The sequence below is a fragment of the Pholis gunnellus genome, assembly GCF_910591455.1.
Source record: "Pholis gunnellus genome assembly, chromosome: 11".
In the NCBI taxonomy this organism is placed as follows: Eukaryota; Metazoa; Chordata; class Actinopteri; order Perciformes; family Pholidae; genus Pholis; species Pholis gunnellus.
In genome coordinates, this window is record NC_136538.1 from 1,623,854 (window position 1) to 1,647,063 (window position 23,210).

Below are 23,210 nucleotides of genomic sequence, written 5' to 3' on the forward strand. Positions count from 1 at the left end.
GACAACATCCGGAGTAATCGGCCAAATCCCAATGTCCCCCCTAAACCCTCAAACCCTGAACCCTCAAGGACTTACTGACGTCACCTGGTGAGTGGTTGAGTGTGAGAGGCTGTGAGGGCTTGAGATGGTGTAAATAGGAATGGGACAGCACTTTGCTGCAACATATCACGTTACCATGAAAACGACAACAAATATGATGTATAATTGTGTGTATTTATTTTATACTTTGTACTCCCTGATTTGAACGTCTTCAGGCTCTTTCCTCACAAGATAAGTAACTTCATATAATCTATTTACTCGTTTTTGTCAGCTTCAATGACTAAATCAAATATTTGATGAATAAATAAATATTCTCTGATTTCATGTTTATTTTTTGTTCCATCTTTACCCCTTAATGTTTCTGTGTAAATGTAATACTCCAGAGTGAACACACTGAGCCGTCCTCTTTGTTTACGTCTCCATGCGTCCACTGGTTACCCCGTGTTTAACGTCACATTGCAATGATTTGTGGGTAATTCCCTTAGGCTAGGTCAGCATACCATGGTGACATACGGAAAGGGTTAATAAAGGGCTCAAAATGTCTTCCAGAGAGCCCTCAAACACTCGATGATTTGACAGCGGGACAGCCCTAAACCCTTGGATTAGGCCCAATTTGGTATATCTATTGAGTGGCACTCGATGTCTTTTATATTGTTTACAATTCATTTTGTATGTACGCCCTCTGGCGTTTCGGAGAATAATGCAGGGCATACATAGAGTATAAACGCCTCAGCGCGAGTGTCAATACAGCTTTATTCTATTATATATTGAAACTGCTTTTAATAATCTAAAAGATTAATTCAGATCCCGGGGGAAATTAATTTGTATAATATTTACGGCATAATATATTATTTCACATGTCCTTGGACAAGAATATTCATACAAGCAGAAGAACACAAATTCAAAATGAAAGTTATTCAAGTTCCCTCTTGATTTACTCAATGCTGATGACTTTTTAATTGATATATTGAATAAAATTACTAGTACGTATAAACTTTTTTGTCCTGTGCAATATTTCTTTCCCTGAACAGATCTTTTGTAATGAAAACGTAAATAAACTGTCTGGAGAAAAATATTTCTCATATGGTTTTACAGTTCCTTGACTTAGATAACCAGACCATTGAATAAAAAGTGATAATGTTCTCATTTCAGATTTTATTGCTCATTCACACACACACATGCAAACCTTTCAACATCCATATTTGTATGCACACAATCTTCCATGAGCAGTAAAAGATGACATATGTTAAATAAGTAACAAAGGAGATTCCAGTCAAACCTACCGAAACAAAATGAAGACTGGAAAGATGAAGTTGTTTTCAAGTAATCGTCAAATTCAATGAAACTATTAAGGATTTCAGGAGTGCACTTCTAATGTCAGATATACAGTAGGCGCACCAACACTGAAATCTTAGGACGCAATCCTGTCTTTCAAAAACATGTCCAATATAAGGCTAATTAAGTGTCAAGGTGAGGTCAAAACAGCAGAGTCCAACTAATCAAGTAACCATCTATAGAAGAGCTGTTGGCTTGAATACTTGTGTTGAGGAGGCAGAGAAAAACAATAACACACCATCATGAAAAAGCAAAGGACTACAATAAAACTGCCCTCTGTAGTAAAACAATAAATCCAAAACAGCCTGTACTGTGTATACAGTGTATACAGTATATACAGTGTATACAGTATGTGTGGATCTCCTACGTCCTCAAACATGTTCGTTAACTTTTAACCGTGCTGAAAATTCTAAATTGGATGATAAGGCATTTCAAATCTGTTCACATACGATATGGAGTCAATCTTTGAGTGGACTCTGCTGCAATGCCCCTCGCTGTGTCTTCAACTAGTGTAGTGTCTGCCTTGATTAAAGCCAGCTTGGCTGTAGTGCTGCCCGCCATGTTGGAAGAACTGTTCAAACTGTCCTCCTTGGTTAAAATTCTGCCCCCCTCTCCCTCCCCATCCTCCTCCTCCTCCTCCTCCTCCTCCTCCTCCTCTTCCTCCTTCTCCTCTTCCTCCTTCTCCTCCTCCTCCTCCTCGTCGTCCTCCTCCTCCTCCTTCTCCTCCTCCTCCTCCTCCTCCTCCTCCTCCTCCTCTTCCCCTGCCCCCACGACTTCCTCGACCCCCTCCTCTCTCCTGATGCCAGCCTCCATCTTGTTGGTAATTGTCATGGTAACCACCTCCTCCTCCTCCACCACCACCTCCTCCTCCATGGTAGCCAGGATCCTGAAAGCCTCCTTGGTTGTTCCCTCCTCCTCCGTAGCCACCTCTCCCTCCTCCCCCTTGATGACTTCCGGCATCTTGATAGTGGCCCTGGCTGTAACCGCCTCTCCCTCCTCCAACACCGTCTCCCCAGCCTCCCTGCACCTTCCCCCCTCTGCTGCCGCCTCCTCTACCTCCCCTGTCTCCATGTCCTCCTCCTCCTCTTTCATATCCTCCACGGCCACCTTGGGAGTGGTGATCATAGCCCCCCCTGCCGCCTCCATGCCCACTACCACCATAGTGTCCACCGCCTTGGGGAGCATCCTGACGCTTCTGCCAGGAGGGCATCTCGGGGGGAGGAGGCTCAATCTCACAGGGTCGGCCTCCTCGGTCTGGCACTCGGCCCATTAGAACCTGAAAAACGAACACACATTAAAACAAAATGTTTGAAAGGGAAGCCCGCTACCCAAATTTGACCCCACTTTTGGTTGTTGTTTGTACGAGCTTAAGTTTCTGTCGGTTCGACAGAACATGATGTGTTAAGAGCCTCACTGTTCTTTATGAAAAGGTACGGACGCGGTATGGAGGGACAGAGTTGTTCCACCGCTGAGTCGACAGAGGAGGTAGTGACAGAGCTCCTTACCCTCCAAGGTAAGTTACAGGGATGGTAAAGGAGAAGTCGCTGCCCGACACGCATGTTATATGTCAAACTAGACACTGTTGTTTTAAACGTCACACCTCTTTTGCTGCTGTGATGCCGGCTATCTGAAATCAGCATTTCGCTATAGTTTGGTTCCCGTTTGAAAAAGCCAGCATAACAGCAGATCTTCTTTAAGGCAGTATTGCTGAATCTCTGCGTTGAAGGGGCTAAGGGAAGGGCTTTAAACCAAAATATGAATGTACACTGGAAATACATCCTCAACCTTTTCTACTTTCCATCTAAAACCAAATATGTCTGATTAAAATCAACAACACCACGTCATATTTTGGCAAAAAACATCTTTAAACATTTTCTAGAGCAACAAATGTGTATTAATACCTTGCTGATAATAGCCCCCAAAGAATGCACTATTTTCTCCTGTTGGAAATGTTTGAGTAACATATGGTGCAAACTACAGTGATCAACTGTTTCAGTAAATCACTGAGCCATGAAAATGAAACTATATATTTTGCGGTTGGGCCGTGCAGCCCTGCCAGAAGAAACAAGGCATCCAGCAATATTGGCCAAAACAGCCATATCTCAGAAAGCATTCTTCGCCAAATTCATGAAAAGATTGGGAATAGTGAGAGGAATCCCATGCTTTCCACCCATCGACGCCAATACTGGATACGTAATGCCAACTCAGCAGCCGGAGCAGTCAGATTGTATAACCTGCCAGCGCAAAAAGACAAAAATGTCAGATCTTCCCCATTCACATATGTCAGAATAGACTATTTTGGACCTATTGAAGTGAAACGGTGGAGGAATACAGTTAAAAGATATGGAGCTATATTGAAAAAGGCCCTGCAGAAAGTCCATCAAGGCAAAATCCAGAAATCAATCCTGCAAGAGGGTATAAAGTTGACTTTCAACCCACCTCATCATGGAGGTGTTAGGGAGTGCCTCATACAATGATGAGAGCTTGCAAACAGCTATGTGTGAAATAGAGGCTATCTTAAACGACCACTTAAACACCTCATCCAGCTTAAAGTGTAGAACAAGGACTTATTTCTTCAGAAGATGAAAGCAAGTGCATACATTGTGGATTAGTTGTGGAAAAGGTGAGTCAAGGAAAACCTCAATATAATGAAGGAATGTTGAAAAAGGTGCCGATCACAGAGCAGTTTTGCCACTGTAGACCTTGTTCTTGTAATCTAATGGAGAACACGTCACCCAGGAACTCGGGGCTCATCATAGAAGCTACGGCAGACTTGTACTGACACACCTCACGACTAAGGACATGCATGCACGCTACCACACATGGTAGTTTGATGAACTTGGACAGTGGATAATTGTTCATTATAATTAGGGGCCAGAATTTCCATTAAAAGAAATGGTTTAAAATTAGCTGTTTCCATTGAACATTATGAGCACATATTTTGGTATTTAAATTAAGTTTAATATGAAATGTAGTGCTTTGGGTTGCATTTCTTTTTATATCATAGATACTTGCTTCCACCTTTAGCTATTAGAGGCAGGTGATCTTACTGCACCGCCGTGGTTGAGATATTGTCTTTCGACCACTATTTGCTTCAACATTATTGGATGTTTTGTTTACGAAGTTGATGTAGAGCAAAGTTTGGAATATGTTTTGAGTTTGATGAATAAATGTACACGTTTTTTGGAAGTGCGTTGGAGCAGACCATGTTTTTAGTGCCCACGGCTTTTAAATGCATATTTATGTATTGATGTCTTCCACTTGCGGCTGAGAGCGGAGACAGCGTAGGGGGAGCCGAAAAGTATTTAAAGAACACTGGAGTTTGCAATATTTTTCTTTTTGTCTGAAAAATCCCATGAAAAGATCAAAACAAACTGGCATGTTTACGTGGAGGACAACATCCTTGTTACAGACTGACAATCGGTTATTGTCTACTTCAAAAATCTGCTTTGGCATACATCAAATAAATAAACATTTGTTTAGATGACATGGAACAATTACGAGAACATGGACTTCTTCACATCACTTATAAACAGAGAAACAGGATGAAAACAGTGTATGAATAACCTAGAACATGGAAAACATGTTGCGCTTACACGGTGTTTATCCTACCTTATTAATGGCACAAGCAGTCTTCTCTCTTATCTTGCCACTGCTTGTACGTAGGATCTTGGAGAAGTCTTGTCGAGCAGCGAGAAGGTGAGCAAGAGAGATTTTACTTTTGGTGTCAAGAGCAGAACGTAATGGCTGGTAAACTTTGGCCAACTTTTCAGCATGCGTCTGTAATAAAACATACAAAAGAAGTCTACAATTATTTTGGAAGCAGCAATCTGTCATAGTATTATGAAAAAGTTAATTCATGGTTTCATATCGCAGAAAATCAGGCCAAGACACAATGCTTTGAGTAACAATGAAAAAACAAACAATACAAGCACTGCCACTATTTATCAAATCATGTTTGACGTGTATTTGAACAAGAACAATTGTTCAGATAAAGAGAGGACAATCACGTAGTGTTGGTGTCTACATAGGAGTCAGAAGTGTTGCTTTGGCAGTTTAGAGCGGCAATCACTTGTTAATTAATTGATCAACGAATAATGATCAATAACGATTTTGATAATCGATTGAACTTTTAAGTTATTGGTTAGTAATATTTGTGATGCTTTTCCATTTCTTACATTATAGAATACTGGCGTGATTCCCTGTTTATGTTTGATAGACCAAACAAGTAATCAAGAGAATACTCGTCGTCCTCTCTCTCCTCGGCAGTATTGCTAAAGTAAACACAACGTGTACAAAGACACCCTGTTTAAAATGCTATTCATGTGCTTCATCAGTGGATTGTGTACTTTTTAGATTAAGGAAGATTCAAACTTTCCACGTACCTTTGCTCTGCCAGACCAACCAAAAGACTGCACTGTCACATCAAGGCGTTTCAACAACATTTTTCTTCTCACTTCATACTCATTTACAAGTGCTTGGTTTATGGCTTCAATTTTTTCCTGGCAAAATGAGAACAAAAGGAAAAGAGAAAAATTATCTACGGTCATTCACTTATGCAGTGTTACTGAGTTATATTATATTTCTTGATGAATTTTCAGTATTTACCAAGTGCACAGGTCCAAGGGCCTTCTTCATCAAAGGCTCTCCTACGTGATTGGGTGGGACTTTACTCATGGCTTCTTTCAGCTATGAAAAATGAACAGGCATGTATTATGTGTATGAACATTGACATAAATGACATTGAAAAAGGTAGATCAAACAGCAGATACAATACATTAAACCCCACTGTCAAAAGCAGAAATGTGTAGAGCACACTGACGAACATGAAACTATGTTTGGGATGAAGCCGTTGACAATATTTTCTGCGGATTACTATTACATGGTAATGCCAAAACATTCAAAACAAACTAAGCCTTTCCTGTGAGGACAGAAAATCCCGGGAAAGGGGATCCGTTATGAATGTCCATCCATAGGTAAATTTACAGTCCACGATAATTTCACATGGGTGACTCCCATGTTAACCAATCGCGCTGTTACGGCAGGATGTGTTGCGTCAAAACCCGTAGGTGAGGCCTGCTACCTGTGCGTCAATTTATTTAGAAGAAATATTTGCCAATAGCGATCGCTGGCAGATCGCTCAGAGCACTTTAAATGATGACATGATCAAAATGCAGCGATATAATATAATTATTTTCAGCACAAAACATAAAAATGTCAGCACTTCTAAATGGAAAGCACTTTGAAATGCGTCCCTAAAGTTCATTGAGTCAATGGAGCACCAGACTATTGCTTCTAGTTAGGGCTGGCTCAGGTTTGCCTTGGATCAGCCCCTAGATATGCTGCTATAGGCTTAGACTGCTGCAGCTCCTCTCTCTCTCCTTCTGTATGAATTCATGTCCCATTAATGCTCATTACTAACTTTGCTTCTTCTCCGGAGTGTTTGTACTTTCTCGCCTCACAGGTTCTGATGGATCGTGGTTATATCTGGACCGTGGTCCTGCCTGACAGCCACTGCTGCTACTATTATTATTATTATTATTTTTAGGGCCCGAGCACCGACAACGTCGGGCCAGCGATATTTTATGGGTCCCATAATTAAGTGTGACAAAATGGCTCTCTAGCGCCCCCTACAAGTTGGACCGGCGACGCCCCTAAGCCAGTATGTCCGATTTGATACACATGTCCAGCTCCACTAGCTCTACAAAAAAGCCTCTCAGACCCCTAAACTTAAATACCTAAATTGTCCGCCATTTTGAATTTTGTGAAAAACACATTTTTGCGAACTCCTCCTACACGCTGGGTCCAATTGCTACCAAATTTGCTCTGGATCATTATTGGATCTCCATCCATCCATCCATCCATTTTCCTGAGGCTGACCCAGACTTCCCTCTCGCCTGCAACATTTTCTAGCTCATTCTGGGGGATCCCGAGGCGTTCCCAGGCCAGCTGGGAGTTATAATCCCTCCAGCGTGTTGTGGGTCTTCCCCGGGGTCTCCTCCCAGTTGGACGTGCCCGGAAAACCTCTAATGGGAGGCGTCCAGGAGGCATCCTAATTAGATGCCCGAACCACCTCAGCTGACTCCTTTCGATGTGAAGGAGTAGCGACTCGACTCAAAGTTCCCTCCTGATGTCCGAGCTCCTTACCCTATCTCTAAGGCTGAGTCCGGCCACCCTACGGACGAAACAAATTTCGGCCGCTTGTAGCCGCGACCTTGTCCTTTCGGTCACGACCCAGAGTTCGTGACCATAGGTGAGGGTAGGAACGTAGACCGACCAGTAAATTGAGAGCTTCACCTTCCGGCTCAGCTCTCTCTTCACCAAGACGGTCCGGTGCAGCGCCTGCTTTACTGCTGCAGCCACACCGATCCGCCTGCCGATCTCCCGCTCCATCTTACCCTCACTCGTGAACAAGACCCCGAGATACTTGAGGTGAAGGAGTTCCTTCGGATCGTGACCTCCAGCATTCACTGGGGCGGTTTGCAGCCGAGTGTGAAGCGGCGGGGATGAGAGTTAGCACCTCCAAATCTGAGGCCATGGTGCTCTGCCAGAAACCGGTGGATTGCTCCCTCCAGGTGGTGGAGTGCCTACCTCAAGAGAAGGAGTTTAAGTATTATTGGATCTATATCATTAAAATAATCAAAAGCTTTTTGATATCCCTTTGTGTTTACAAGATAGGGACCAATAAACGTGTTAGGGGCGTGGCTTATATATCAATACACAACTTCTCAACCATTTGTCCTAAAATCAACAAATTTGCAGCATATGTGCACATCGCATCCTGTAACATACCCCGCAATTTTCATTCCATTCAACCACTAGGGGGCGCTACAGTAAACCCGCCATTTTGTGCTTTGTCGTCCCTTTTTGTAGTTTTCAGCCTTTGTACTTTAACAAACACCTCCTACAGAATTAATGGGATCGACCTCAAATTTGGTCAGGATGTTCTTCAGACCTTTGTAATGAAAAGTTATCAAATTCGCGAGTTTTCATGGAAGAACCTTGACATGGCGTGGCGGACATTTTCCCTCATTCGGCATGAAAAAATAAGTTGTAATAAATCCAAGGTACTTATCCAATCAGACCAAATTTTCTTATGCATGATGCTACTTCAAGCCTGAGCACATTTCAATGCCAAAATGTTCAATAACTCATAGTGCCACCTACTGGGAAAAGGAAATATCCCATTTTATACTTTTATTTACTCCTCCCAGCCAGTTTACCTGATCAGTCTCAAATTTGGTAACAAATTTGAACACATTGATGAATCATCATGAATATTGTGACTTTTTGTTGAACACTGTTGCCGTGGCAACGTATCATTTGCCATGAAAAAGGAAGCTGATGGTTCAGTGACTTGGGATGAGTCACCCTCGATGTGCGGGAGGATGCGAGGCCCGTTCATCGCTGCTTTAATTTATTATTATTATTATTATTATTATTATTATTATTATTATTATTATTATTATTATTAGTACCATTTGTATTACTATTACTGCTCTTATCATCTTGTCATTATCGTTCTATTATTATCCACTGCTGTTTTTCCATTATTACATAAGCTATTATTGGTGCCACTAATGCTATTACTGCTCTCATATGTATAATTTATGTCATATGGATTGACTTTGTTGTATTTCTTCATTCTGTACATATGACATCTATCACTTCTGTCCATCCTGATAGAGGGATCCCTCCTCTGTTGCTCTCCCTACGGTTTCTTCCTCTTATTTTTCGAGTTTTTCCTGTACCAATGTGAGGACCCTGGGTCAGAGCATGGTGTATGTGTACAGATTGTAATGTTTGTTTGTGATATTGGGCTATTCAATAAAACTGAAATTAACTCTTAGGAAAGCGCCTTTTGAATTTCACGTTATTTTTCCAACAAATTATCCATTTAGTTACCGGTAGTTATCCTGAGCCGGAGTTGTGGCTAATTTCAGGGCAACGACGGTACCGACACATCAGTGGGCCGAACACAGATGATGGTGCCAGAATGCATTATTTAACAAAACATGTGGCAGTAAACTGCTTCTGTAGTTTAAAGATTAAACCCAAAACAGTCAGTCGCCATTTTTCTGATCTCAGCTGCCTGTTACATTATACAGACCAATATCTGGTGGTGCATTCTGTGAACTGTAATTTATCACAATAGTACAGCATCATAGAAATTGCAGCATCTGTATTTACGACGCTACTGAACATCATACCATTGAGATTTCTAAACACCCTAGTGTAGAGTGCTGCAGGAATGAGTCCTTAAACCTGGAAATTAATTCACATCCTTGTCTCCAGGTCAATGTGTTGTTTTTTTAGATGCCTGAAACATGGTCATTACAAGCTTAAGATTTTAACACCTTGCTCTACAATATTAAATCTGTCAGTTAATAATCAACTTGTGAATTTTCAAGCTTTTACATGTCTTAAAAAAGGCGGTTGCTAACAAGTGGCTAAATGAGACTACTAAAGCTATCACGCTGACTAGTCCGCCTCTTCAGCCTTGTTGGGTTTACTCGAGCTCAAGCAACTGTGGTGTAGTTTCTTTGTTGCCTAAAGTAGGCTTTTTACTTCTGCTGATTGCATCGCCCAAGCAGATAGGACATGAGCCAAACTTAGAAATCTAATCTAATTATTTCATCCTGGAGTCCAAGTGGATGTTTGTTGCAGTTTTGAAGAAACTCCCTCAAAGTGTTCTTGAGATATGGCGTTCACTAGAATGGGATGAATGTATCAAATCTCTAAATACATACGGCGGTACGGACAAACAACCGGAAAAACATAATGCCTCCAGCCACGGCTAGAGGCATATAAACGCGATGGGTTTGCAGCTCTTGAAGGTAGATTAAACACCACTGATGCAGTGGTAGGACACAAGTGTTTTTCAGGAGTTAAAAGAATGGACAACTTATAATGTAGATTTCACCTTGTTCAGCTTTTTCTTGTGAGAGCACATCATATCTCTGTGTCACCAGACAAACTCACCTTCTTCTCAATTCCACTGAAGAACTGGAACATGGTGATGTTGGCTGGAGGCTTAGACATGCCCAGTGACATGCAGATCCCCTTCAGCTCCTGGAACATGGGGCTGCCTGCCTCCTGGGCTTTCTTTTCAGGCTTTGTAACCAGGATCATCCTCGACGCCTCCAACTCCGACACCAGAAATGCTGAGATAGAAATGTGACTGGTTAAACTCTAATTACAGGATGCTTAAGCTTCAGAAAGTCAAATTTAAAACAGTTCAGTGCCATCAGAAATATGCTGAAGAAGTTGCCTTGGCACAAAAATAAATAACAGAAAATTCACCACAGATAGTAATTAGTTATGAAAAATAAGCTTTGTTTGTTAAGGCATACAGACAATCCACTTTTTATAGGGCATCTGTCTACTGTCAAAATATCTTTTATTAATAGCACTGCTTTCTTCAATATTACCGGAGTAGTATTTTACATATTGTGGCTAAAACAGGTCACATTGTGTGCATATTCAAGCTATCTGCAGCTCCCTATATTTCTATTTTTCTTCATACTTTCCGTGCATGGCAGAATTGCTTCCACTCACTCTTTTTGTCAAAATGAAATATACTTGCAATTGTCAATGGACAAAACCAGCTGACCAAACATTGGCCCATGCTCAGTGTCTATGATCAGTGTGGGTACCGCTGATCAATATATCCGTACAGCAAAGTACAGGATTAATTAAAACAGTGTCTGTCCAGTTTTAGGTGTGGCAGTAGGCACAATACAAGAGCCGTTGAACTGGCATGACTTGCAGCCATTATTAACATCATTAATGTCGCTACACCAATGTTTGACAAGTCAGACTATGTGCTGTAAGAAAAGTCGACATTAAGCATCTGGCCATCCCAACACTTTGCATTACACCCTGCTGAATGAGAGTAAGGATGAGATATACACACGCTTACAATAGTGTCCTGAGCGAAATTGTTTACATTCATAGGATTCCACTAGAGGGCACACCAGCGAACTCAGACCGTATAGAATTTCAGAATTTGCATGATGTAAACGATAATAAAGGCAAAACCATCAAAGATGCTATTTTGTCAAGCATGTTTGTGTTACCGGCACCAGACCTAGGGGAAATCTGGACCGGCAGCAAAGGTTACACAGGCTAGGGAGCACTGTGTAGCCAACTGATCTCACTGTGGATTAATACAGAGACGGGATCGATGTTAGCATCACGCTCAGGCCAGAGCTAGTTTAATTCTGAGCTGCGCATGAGCGGAGCCTGTAGCTACGTTCGTCTCTAATGGATCCACAGCAGCACCAAAGCGCCATCTACTGACGTGATCGTGTATTACCTTGATATAAAGTCTGAAGAGTTAGAACAGTTCAATTATTAACAAAAAGTGTGTGGGGGGGGGTCTGTTTTAATACAAATTAACCCTGTAGCATTTCCAACCTACTACACTCTCCCCTGCTTCAAGAGATGTCTCCGGACATCTGAAACCAAACCATCACAAGCAATGCCCAGGTCAAGAGTCCACAAAGTCCAACAGTCAAAGCACAGTCTCTTGTATCCTCAAAACTGAATGTCTCCTCTGTCACCGCGCACGTTGCCACAGGTTCAACACATCCACACTGGTGCAGGGTAGTAACAGGATTCAGGAACAGCTGGGTAAAATGGCATGGGATAAGGAACACAGGCAAACATAAGATTTGCTCCTAACTTCAAGGGCTGAAATGAAGGTTGTCCAAGTTGGTTATAGGTGAGCATTTCTATAGGTCTCATTGCTCGAGTTGACCTTCTCACAGGTGGCGCTTCCTCATCAAAAAGCCCTGTGGCAGGCTCACTATTGTCTGCCTGCTCTTCTGAATCTGCATCGTCCATAGTGTCCTTCCTCGCTGGTTCATGCGGTAGCCCCTCAGCTGTTGGTGTAGGTAACGGCAGCTGCACTGAATCTGGCTCCGCAACTAGCTCAGGTTCAGGTGGCTGCTGTATTTGAGTTGTCTCTGTCGCTTGTCTCATTGGCTGGAACTCTGAGGCTACAGCACTGAGTTCATTCGGAGGTTTAGCTTCAGGCCTTGGGGGTCTGACTCTCTTTCTTTCATACACAGGTATGGTCCTGAGGCAATATGTGTATTGTTCCTCATCATCAGAATGTTCAGACTCCTGCTCCACGGTGTCACTGTTCTTAATCTGATTGTCTCTCTGTTTTTGTTTTTTCTTGGGTGCACACTGTCTCTGCTCATCATGTTCCAAGGGCAAATCATTTACAGGGAGCAGCAGGTTACGATGCAGGACACGGAAGGTTTGATCTCCAGTTTCTGGCTGAACTCTGTACACAGGTCCATCTCCAATCTTTTCGATCACACGATGAATTCTCTTTTCCCAATAAGCACGAAGTTTGCCTGGGCCACCCCTCTCTGACAGGTTTCTGACAAGCACCCGATCTCCAGGCTGCAATACCACGCCTTTAACATGCCGATCATAGTATTTCTTCCCCTTAGCAGAGCACTTCCCACTGTTATCTGAGGCAATCTTGTATGCCTCCTGCATGCGAGAAGCCCATTTCTGCGCATACTCTTGTCTGGACGTTGGCTCTTGTTGAGGTTTCAGGTCAAAGAGCAAATCAACAGGCAACCGTGGGGCTCTTCCATACAGGAGAAAGAACGGTGAATAGCCTGTTCCCTCATGTCTTGTACAGTTGTACGCGTGTACTATGTGGGGTAAGTGATCCTTCCACTCTGCCTTTTTCTCCTCTTGCAGAGTGCGGAGCATCTGTAGAAGTGTCCTGTTCAGACGCTCAACGGGATTGCCCTGCGGGTGATAAGGGGTGGTTCGAGAGTGGGCGATTCCTGCAAGCTGCTGGAGTCTCTGGAAAAGACTATTCTCGAACTCCCGGCCCTGATCATGATGTAGCTTTTCAGGGTAACCAAAGCGTGGAATAAAGTCATAGAAGATTTTCTCAGCTGCTGTTCTGCCTGACTTATTCTTTGTCGGGTAGGCTTGTGCAAAGCGAGTGAAGTGATCTATCAGGACTAAAATGTACTCATAGCCACCTTTACTTCGTTCAAGATGGAGATAGTCAATCGAGATAAGCTCAAATGGGGCACTGGTTGTTATTGAACCCATTGGTGCTCTCTCTGGAATGATTGGCCGCTTTTGTTTAACACACTGGCACTGACGAATGACGTAGTCTTCAATTTCACGTTGCATGAAGGGCCAATAAAACCTCTCTCTCGCCAGGTGGATGACTTTGTCTGCGCCAACATGCCCCATATCATCATGCAGGTGTTTCAGCACAGTCAACTTCAGTTTACTGGGAAGGACCAACTGTTTCCGTTGTCCTGTCTGCCTGTACAGTATTCCCATGTCAAGTGTGAGTCTGTTCCATTCATGTACGATTCTGCGTGTCTCTCGTCCCATTTGTTTCTTATCTTTTTCATTAGGATTCCAGCCTCTTTTTTTTAGGTTTATCACCTCACAGATGGGAGCATCCTCCTTCTGAGCCGCTCTCACACTTTCTGGAGTGATAACCGGAATGCCTTCACAAAGTGTGTCATCTGCATCATGATGCAGCTGTAGTGCAGCCACCCATGGCACGTCACTGTCCCTCATAGCTTTGTCCCCCTGCCAGATGGCAGAGACAACATCTGGGGGCATTGTTTCTGTGTACTCTTTTAGGTGGGTGCGAAGTGGTACTGGATATCGTGACAGGGTGTCAGCATCTGCATTTGACTTGCCTGGTCGATATCTGATGGTGAAATGGAAGTCAGCTAACTCACCCACCCAACGATGTCCAACTGCATTCAACTTGGCCGTACTCAAAACATAAGTAAGGGGGTTATTATCCGTGTATACGCTGAAAGTGGGTGCATAATAGAGGTAATCTCTAAATTTATCGCAGATTGCCCACTTTAAGGCCAGGAACTCCAGCTTGCCAGAATGGAGATGGTAGTTCTTCTCAGCTGGTGAGAGTGTCCTGGAACCATAAGCGACGACACGGAGTTCGTTTCCCTGCTGTTGATAGAGCACTGCCCCCAGACCTTCATTCGATGCGTCAGTGTGAAGGACGAATGGCAAATCAAAGTCTGGGTAGGCCAGGATAGGTGGACTGCTTAGCATGTCAACAAGGTGCGACACCACAGCACTGTGTTGTGGTGTCCACTGGACAGGTACTTTAGATGAAAGCTGACCACTATTTACGTCCCTCGCCTTGGTCTTGTTTGATTTAGCTGGGTTGGTTTTGTGGGTAGAGTCTCTAGGACTCTCTATTAGCTGAAACAGTGGCCTGGCTATTCTAGAAAAGTCCTGTATGAAGGTTCTATAATAACCTAGAAACCCTAAGAGCGCTCTGACCTCTCCCACATTCTTTGGCTTTCTATCCTTCAGGTGCTGAACGGCCTCAAGGTCTTGAGGGTCTATCTGGATGCCTTCCCTGGTCACTAAGCGCCCTAGATATCTGACCTGACTTTTAAAAAGCTCACATTTGTTTGGGCGTAACTTAATACCGTGTTCTCGAAGGCGGCCAAGAACCCGCCTCAGGTCGTCAACATGGTCATGAAAGGTCTTGGAGAAGCAGAGCACATCATCTAAATATGGAGAGCAGCACTCATCCCTTAGACCATCAAGGACTCCCTCCATGCATCTTTGAAATGCTGCTGGAGCATTGGTAAGGCCAAATGGAAGTCGAATCCACTCATACAGCCCCCAAGGCGTGCTAAAGGCAGTCAGGTGTCTGGAACTCTCATCGACAAAGCCCTGGTGGTATGCACTGCCTTGATCGAGTATTGAGAACCACGAGTATCCCCCGAGATTATCCAGCAGGTCTTGGATGCGCGGAAGAGGGTGGCGGTCAGGGACAGTTTTGCGGTTCAAGCCTCGAAAGTCAACACACAGACGTAAACTCTTGTCTTTTTTTCTGACGCAGACCAATGGAGACGAGTAGGGTGAGATGGATTTTCTGATCCAACCGTGGTCAAGCAGGTTCTGGACATATTCTTTTACCTCTTGGTACAAGGGCTTGGGGACTGAATTGTAGGACGTTTGGACTGGTGTTTTGTCATTTAGGTGGATTTGCAGCTGCAAGTTTGGGATGCAACCAATGTCAGAATCGTCCCTGGCAAATACATCTGACTCTTCATACAACATGTCTCTGACTATCTTTTGTTCTTCCTCCCTCAGGTGTGACACGTCAACAGGTGGATGCCAGCTCTGTTTTGACATGCCCTTCATCTCATGTTCATCTCTTGTTTCTCTCTGCTGGTTTGTGTTTAACTGAGCTGAGTAGGTGTTTACCGTGGGATGGGACATTGGCTCTGAACCACCTGGAAAACAGTTAACTGGTTTCACTTCTATAACTTCCTCCAACGTGCCTATAACTGTTCTCTTTGTGAGATAGATATCGTGTTTAGTGGGGTTCTGAATAGGGATTTTAACAATTTTTGTGTACCCACTTGGAACATCCACTAAAGCCGGAAACAGCTCTAACCCTTCAGGACAGTGACTCAATAGATTGGGTTGAAACAGCATTGTCCCGCCCTTTGGCCATTCTCTGACTCTACACCTCACCTCACAAATCTGCTCTGCAGGAATAGTTACTCCTCTCTTTCCTGTCCTCACACTGTACTCGGTCTCAGGAGCAGTCTCCTCAGGGGTCAAAATCTGGAGAGTAGAAACTAGGGCTTCCACTGCACTGTCACTGACACTTAATGCTTCTTTAAGTAACGCGGAAATATTAGCTTCACCTCTCTGTTCTTTGTTTGTTTTGATCATCTCAGCTATAACGTTACTTCCTAAAAGAGGAGAGTTAAGAACATTCTTGCTGATCAATACTGGCACTTGTATGGTGACATGTCCATAATTTTCACTACAGACCTGGAGTTCAACGTCTGCCCATCCATCAAAGGGAACATCTGTACCATTAGCTGCCGAAATCTCCAAGGGCCGGTCGAAAAGGAGGGATTGGAGTGGCTGGAGTTGGACGTTGGGAAGTGTTTTTTTCATCCATGCTCTCCCTATCATAGTCACTTGAGCCCCTGAGTCGAGCAGCATTTGGAGAGGGACTCCGTTGATGGCGCATGAAACCATACATCGCTTTCCTATGAGCTGTGCTAGACACTTTCTTGGTGGTGGTTGACACTGTGTTTTTGCTTTTACAGACCTGGCCGGTGCTGGGACCTCTTCAGCTGTCACAGTCACTGGCTGTCCCGCTCCAGTGACCTCAGCCCGTTTCCCGTCATCCTTTTTTTTAGACAGCCTATGGCACGATGTCCAGCTTGGCCACAAACAAAGCAGTGAGGACAGCTCATTTTGCCTTGTTGTACACAGTCACGGCATCTGCCCCTGGTCTCCGTTGTTGGTGCCTGAGGACGGACTGCTGGTGGGCAGGGATCCCTTGATGTCGCACTGTCAGTAGGTTTACCCATCTGGGCTAGATGTTTGGTCAGTGAGGACACTTGTGCCGTCAGTTCTGTAATAGCAGCACGATTAGCCTGTAACTCAATGTCAACTTTAGCTTGCTTAATTGAGTCACTACTGTCAAGCTGAACTGTGCTTATAGTCACTGGTCGGGTTTTAGCTACTGTGCCAAGTCGTTTTAGTCTTTCTTCCTCCTCACTAGTAGACTTAGTGATTTCATCTAAGAGAAAGTCATCACTAACCTGTAGGTCTTTGAGGAAGGGTTTTAGATCATGTCGAACATGGTTGTTTTTCTCATTTAACCCTTGGTAAAGTGTGTGGAGAAAGGTACCTTGAACTAGCCTTTTGTCATAGCTAAACTCTGCACCAGGCTGTTGTGACTCAAATAACACTCGCTGCTTTAAACCCATGGTTTTGTACAAAAACTGCTGTGGGCTCTCTTTGTCTTGCTGTTTAGCGTTACTTAACTCTTGAAAAAGCTCAGTACTATTTTTATCCCTGATGTGTGCACGGAGAAAACGTTTTAGCTCATTAACAGTTAAGTCATCTTTGTTAGTTAGCATATCTCTGAACGAACCAGCTTTTATGATCTTAATCACAGTTCGAATTACCTCTGACTCAGTAAAACCTTCTTGCAAACCTCCATCTATTTGTTTACACAGACTGCTGTATGACATGTCAGAACCAACATCAGAAATTTGTCCACCATGTAGCTTAAACTCTCTGCGTGGGAGCAGGGCAGCCACATCATTAAACTTCAGTACCTGTTCTCCCATACTGGAAGATAGACTCACCCTACCATGGGGAGCACCCCCAACACCTGCTGTGAGCAACTTGGTCGATACTGGAGTAGTGAGGCTCCTGGCTGGCTGTGTATCGAAGTCTCTGTTCTCTGTAGATGGGTTGGGACAGGCATCTCTGTCCATGTGCAATGGATGTGTGGGAATGTCTGTGATTGGTGAAGTTGGATGTCTGTCTGGATGGTTGTATTCAGGATGAGGAGTAGTGTGGCATCCCGGTTGGTCGACTGCTATATCTCCTCTCTCAGAAGGCGCAGCCTGGTGAGCTCCAACCCCTTCGGTGTCTGTGGCCAGCAGGTCACTCAGCATGTCTTCGAGGAGAAGAAGTTGGGACATACCTCCATCCTCCAGGACTAACAATTTCTCACTTCTGATGTAGTCAACAATCAGGTCATACAGTTCTGGTTCACTCAGATCATCAATGTTGCTAGTTGCACCACCATCATCAATTGAACTCGCAACTCTCAGGAGTTGACTTTCACTCAAGTCGGACAGTCTCTTCTGGATCTGGAAGACCAACGTCCGCCGCGGGGTGACAGTGGCCATTATAACGTTACAACGGTGGACTCCGCTCTCTGGATGACGCACTATATTGCAGCCTTCCCTGAAGCTTTGGAACACCTGTTCACGTTATCTCAGCACCCACTTCACCAGGCAAGGACGCTAGATGATCCCGGACGAGCCCCCAATTGTTACCGGCACCAGACCTAGGGGAAATCTGGACCGGCAGCAAAGGTTACACAGGCTAGGGAGCACTGTGTAGCCAACTGATCTCACTGTGGATTAATACAGAGACGGGATCGATGTTAGCATCACGCTCAGGCCAGAGCTAGTTTAATTCTGAGCTGCGCATGAGCGGAGCCTGTAGCTACGTTCGTCTCTAATGGATCCACAGCAGCACCAAAGCGCCATCTACTGACGTGATCGTGTATTACCTTGATATAAAGTCTGAAGAGTTAGAACAGTTCAATTATTAACAAAAAGTGTGTGGGGGGGGGTCTGTTTTAATACAAATTAACCCTGTAGCATTTCCAACCTACTACACTTGTCACTATGAAGAAAAACGTTCCACTACCGTCGTCGCTGCCGACGTGCCTGTTGACCCGACCCAGTCACTTCACCACACTGCCCCTACCATTCATGGGTGTATTGCATCTTGCGGAAGCGTAGTGTGAATGTGTGAGGATGTGCATAACCAAACGGACGCAAGATACGCAAGGCAGCCATCATGTGCACACAAAAGAGTAATTAATAGGGCTGTGTTATGGCAAGCACCTCACGATACAATATGCATTGCGATAGACGTGTCACGATATGAAATATCACAATATATTGCGATATATTTATCGATATTTTTGCACAACCCTAGTAATTAAAAGCAAGTATATCTACAGCTTAAGCCAAAAGCATCAGGTGAAAAGTGAACAAGTCTCATCAGCTGGAATGCAAAATGCTGTGTGGGGTAGTCGAAAACCTTTAACAAAATCTGGCAGTTATCTGCCAAAATGAACTGGCAAAGGTAACCGAACAGCTCACAGCCTATACTGGTACTGACACAGAAACATAAATGATACAATAATTAAAACAAACAATACAAGAAATGGGAAATGCTTGAATATGTCTGTTGTGTGGCCTTTAAATGAAGAAAATGTGTTTTTTAACCAATTTTGACACATTAGTAGAGTGGATGTTTACCATATTATGAATAATTGCACTTGTATTCTCCTATTATTTTTGCACCTGTGTGAGGGTGCAGAACCTTGAAAACAGGCTCCTTCCGCTGCTATCTAGTGGTGGCTGGGTGCAATGTCAATACCCAGTGCAGCAAAAAGATTTACAATATACCAGTGTTTCCCCGTTGGTTGTGTATGTCCTCAGAAATGAATGTGACACATGGTTAAAGCAAGTATTTCTCCAGCCTTAAGGCCTTACACATTGGGGGCATGAGGAATAAATGACACGAAAATGCGGAACTAGGCTAGTGTAAGTTGTTGTATTAAGTTTGCCTTTAAAAACATGTGTGAGTGAATGAGTGAATTTGAGCTCCCTCTGGTAAAAAGTTATGCAGTGTACATGTCTAGGGCTTTTGTTGTAAAAAGTAAGAATGGAAGGAGTGGATCTGGTATGTGTTGCCTTTGTCAAGGTTAAAAGGTGAGATATAGTTTATCGTTTTGGCACAGCGTTGTTGGTTGATGCCTTTATTAGTAGTGCGAAAGCTCAGACACCTCAACGTCACTTTTTCATCACACTCATGACAAAAACAACAGACGAGTGAGTTAAATCACACAAAAAAACGACCCAATGTTTAAAGGCCTAAAGGAGGCCTTGTGTGCGTAGATTAATTTGTTATGCAGTTAACTCACCAGTCATAATTTCCCTGGCATTGTAAGAGGTAAATAACGGCTGTAACAGGAGAAACAGCCATAGAAGTCATGTTTTTCTTTCTGTGCAGTGGATCTAATTTATGCTGATGTGAAGAGGGGTTCCTGTGGATTTTGAAAAATAACAATAACTTTTTTGAAAAGTAACTCATGAATATTTAAAGTAACTTTTAAAAGTGTTAAATTTGGGAATGGAATAAGGTGTGGTGTAATCGAGTTAGCAGTCAACCTAGAGGAAACACTGTATGACTATGCAACACTTAATCAAAGGTGGGTGTGGTACAACAGTCCACTTAAAGTGCAAAAGTCTTTAACCTCATGAGTTAATGGAGCAATGCTTTTTCTTCAATAAAAGAATTTTGAATTGAAAAGCTGCAAAGTACTGTTATCATACTGAGGAGCAGCAGACAGTCGGTCCTGTTGAGGAGCCTCTGGGTGATGTCTCCGCTGGTGAGGACAGAGTAAGGACAGGCGAGCTCTGACAGCAGGCCGCTCATCTCCAGCTGGAAGGCCTCTGCCTCGCTTGGACCTGGGAGGGGTGGACACGGACACACGGACACACACACGGACACACACACGGACACACACACGGACACACACACAAAAATAGTCGGGTTAAATCTTTTACACAGTTACAGTAGACGTGTTAGCAGCAACTTGGCAGACCTCAAACAGAAACCTTACTCTTGAATTTGCAAATTCTACCATTGGTTAACATCTTAGTAATCCAACATAATGACTTACTTAATTGCCCACAAAACCATAATGTCATTTAACATGTATATATATTTCATTTTTCATTTCTTTGCCTTTGATATAAACTTTCAGCTAGCAAGAAAAGGAATGGATACTCAAACCACTCTTCTGTCACTATTAAATATGTTCTATTAATTCAGATGAATTCATGGTGATAGAATGTGCCTCACAGTTGGTGGCGTGGACATTCTCCTCCAGCCTGCAGTAGAGTCTAAGCTCGGAGACGATCCATGCACAAAGCTTAGTAAACTCAGGTGAAGCGGCTCCTCTGCTCACAGCAGGATCCAGAGCTCCTTCCTCCAACAGAGGGCCTTGGTACCTACAGTAACACACACAGCTCATGTAAAACACACATCAAGCCATATGTAATCTGACATGCACACCTCTTTGCTTCCCTCATCAGTACAGCATAATGATAAGCCATACTGAAGACTGATTCAATGAGGGTCTGACACTCAAGACGTCACCTTCAAAGTGCCTTTAAAGTCAAACCACATTTTAAAAACTGGTTCTTTAGTAAAGTCGTTAACTATTATTGGGAAACCTACTTGCGCACAGAGACAGATTTGTCTCGAGACCTTTACTGACCTGTGAGAGGCTACAAGATATCTGAGCGTAATCACAATAAATCAGGTATTTTTAGAGAGTGGGGCTAGAACTGATTAACAGAAACGAATGTGTTGGAGCTATCCTCATATCAATCATGACGGGAGCAGCTTGTGCTGACGCAGCTTCAGGCACATGTAAAACCAGTGTGTGGGTCTATTAATACCCGGGACGTACGCAGAGATGGCCACGGTTCACTGCACGTTCATTAGCGATGACAAACCGTCAGACGAAGCGTTAGCTACAACAGCATGTTAACGTTAGCCGTTTTGCTAAAGCAAGCTACCCTGTCACGTAAATGGGCTGGCTAAAATAAGAAAGACTGGCAAGGCTGGTCAATGGAATGGCAGCTTTCGCACATCATATTCATACAGCGGGAGACACATTTAGTATTTCATAACTTACCCTAAATCTTCAAGAGAGACAAGAATGTCATTCTCCATCCCAATAATCTATAGTTGTGCTCTAAAATCACGTACAATGAAATATAGTTTTCACATCAGCCAGCTCAGCTGATACACGTTTAACTTCTTCTACTTACTCTTTGGATTCATTGGCGGCTTGTAAACAGCTTACCGATGCTCTAGCGCCCCTACCGGAGCCACGATGTATTCTAATGTGTTGCTTCTTAAGTGCGGATACTACTTCCCTTTGTTCCTCTTCATATATAATCATACACCTTGGTATTGATTTCGATTAAGGAATTTAAATAAAGTAGAGAAGGTATTAATATCCAACATAAGATATGGGCCCATTTTGGTGAGTGTAGGATTAACTGGGCCACAATATATTGTGTGTATTGGCTCCACTATAATTGTTGACAAATAAAGACTTGAAACTTGAAATTACAACATAAGAATAGAAAATAAAAAAATATTTGTCCAATAAATAACCAAAAGGAAAATTTGATAATCAAAAAAGTGTGCAATTGTTCTAATTTAGTAGAGCTGTTATTTCAATTTCCCATAAGAAACTTGACCATGTAGCTATAAAAAATAAATAATCGTAGCATTCATTTAGACAGTAACTTAAAGATGGTGAAGGGTTGGGAGGACAATTGAACTCTGGGCTGAACTGGCCATCTGATATACCGGGCACTTTCCAGGTGGACCGACCTGCCTTTAGGACTGACACAAGTGTGTTGTATCACAAGACTGCGTGTCCGAAGCTACAGCCCCAAATGTTTACGAACAGCCCTAGACTTTTCAGAACACTTTTAACAACTCTCTGCTTAGAGCGTACAGGTTTTGGATTTTCCCAAAAGAGACAGGATTAGCTGACCGATTTCAGGGGAGGGGGGGAATATTAAAAGCTACAATTCAGTGCCATTCTATGAAGAAAGTAAAGTGCTTATACGTTGGGGTGTCATTCTGTATTAAATACCAACTTACTTCTTTTGCAGATTCTTTAAATGATAAACATGCAATTATACCTCCTGTCTCAGAAACCTTCAGTGCTAGCTCTGCTATAGCTATTTCTGACTGGGTTGAATGTAATAGTTTCTCTCACACATTTCCAGGTTTGATAATTATTATTACTACCATAACTCAAACACTGACTGACACTTATTTTGTATTGACCTCTTCAGGTATGTGAGCTGTGTTTGATTTAAAAATGTCATTATTAAGAGATGCACTTCCAGTTCCTTTAAAGAAAATAGAAGGAAGTGATTTGAAGTTGAGGTGTGACATTAACCTGAATCCCTGTATGAACTCTTAGTGGATTGTTACTTTGTCTCAGAGGCTATATCTTAAGGTCTTATAGCAAAGAGTGCCTGTTGGAGTTGATTCTTTCAGTGCTTTGTTGCTTGGAACAACTAAAGATGGATCTATACTAAGAAAAGCCATTAGTCTAGTCTAGTCATTGACTGCTAATGTCATGCATGAATTTAAGATGACAGTTGTCTATTCTT

The 23,210-nt window shown here is 43.1% G+C and overlaps 1 protein-coding gene across 1 annotated transcript; it reads right to left on the reverse strand.

Moving 5' to 3' along the window:
• Positions 1-1,211: 1,211 nt before the first annotated feature.
• fam98a (family with sequence similarity 98 member A) lies at positions 1,212-21,905 on the reverse strand. Its single transcript, XM_079169112.1, has 8 exons — positions 21,704-21,905; positions 20,863-21,011; positions 20,331-20,465; positions 10,357-10,538; positions 5,983-6,063; positions 5,760-5,876; positions 4,987-5,154; positions 1,212-2,650 (listed from the first exon to the last, which is right to left on the reverse strand). Exons 1-8 carry the CDS (start codon positions 21,739-21,741, stop codon positions 1,877-1,879), a joined length of 1,644 nt encoding a protein of 547 aa, XP_079025238.1. The 5' UTR covers positions 21,742-21,905; the 3' UTR covers positions 1,212-1,876.
• Between the last annotated feature and the right edge of the window lie 1,305 nt (positions 21,906-23,210).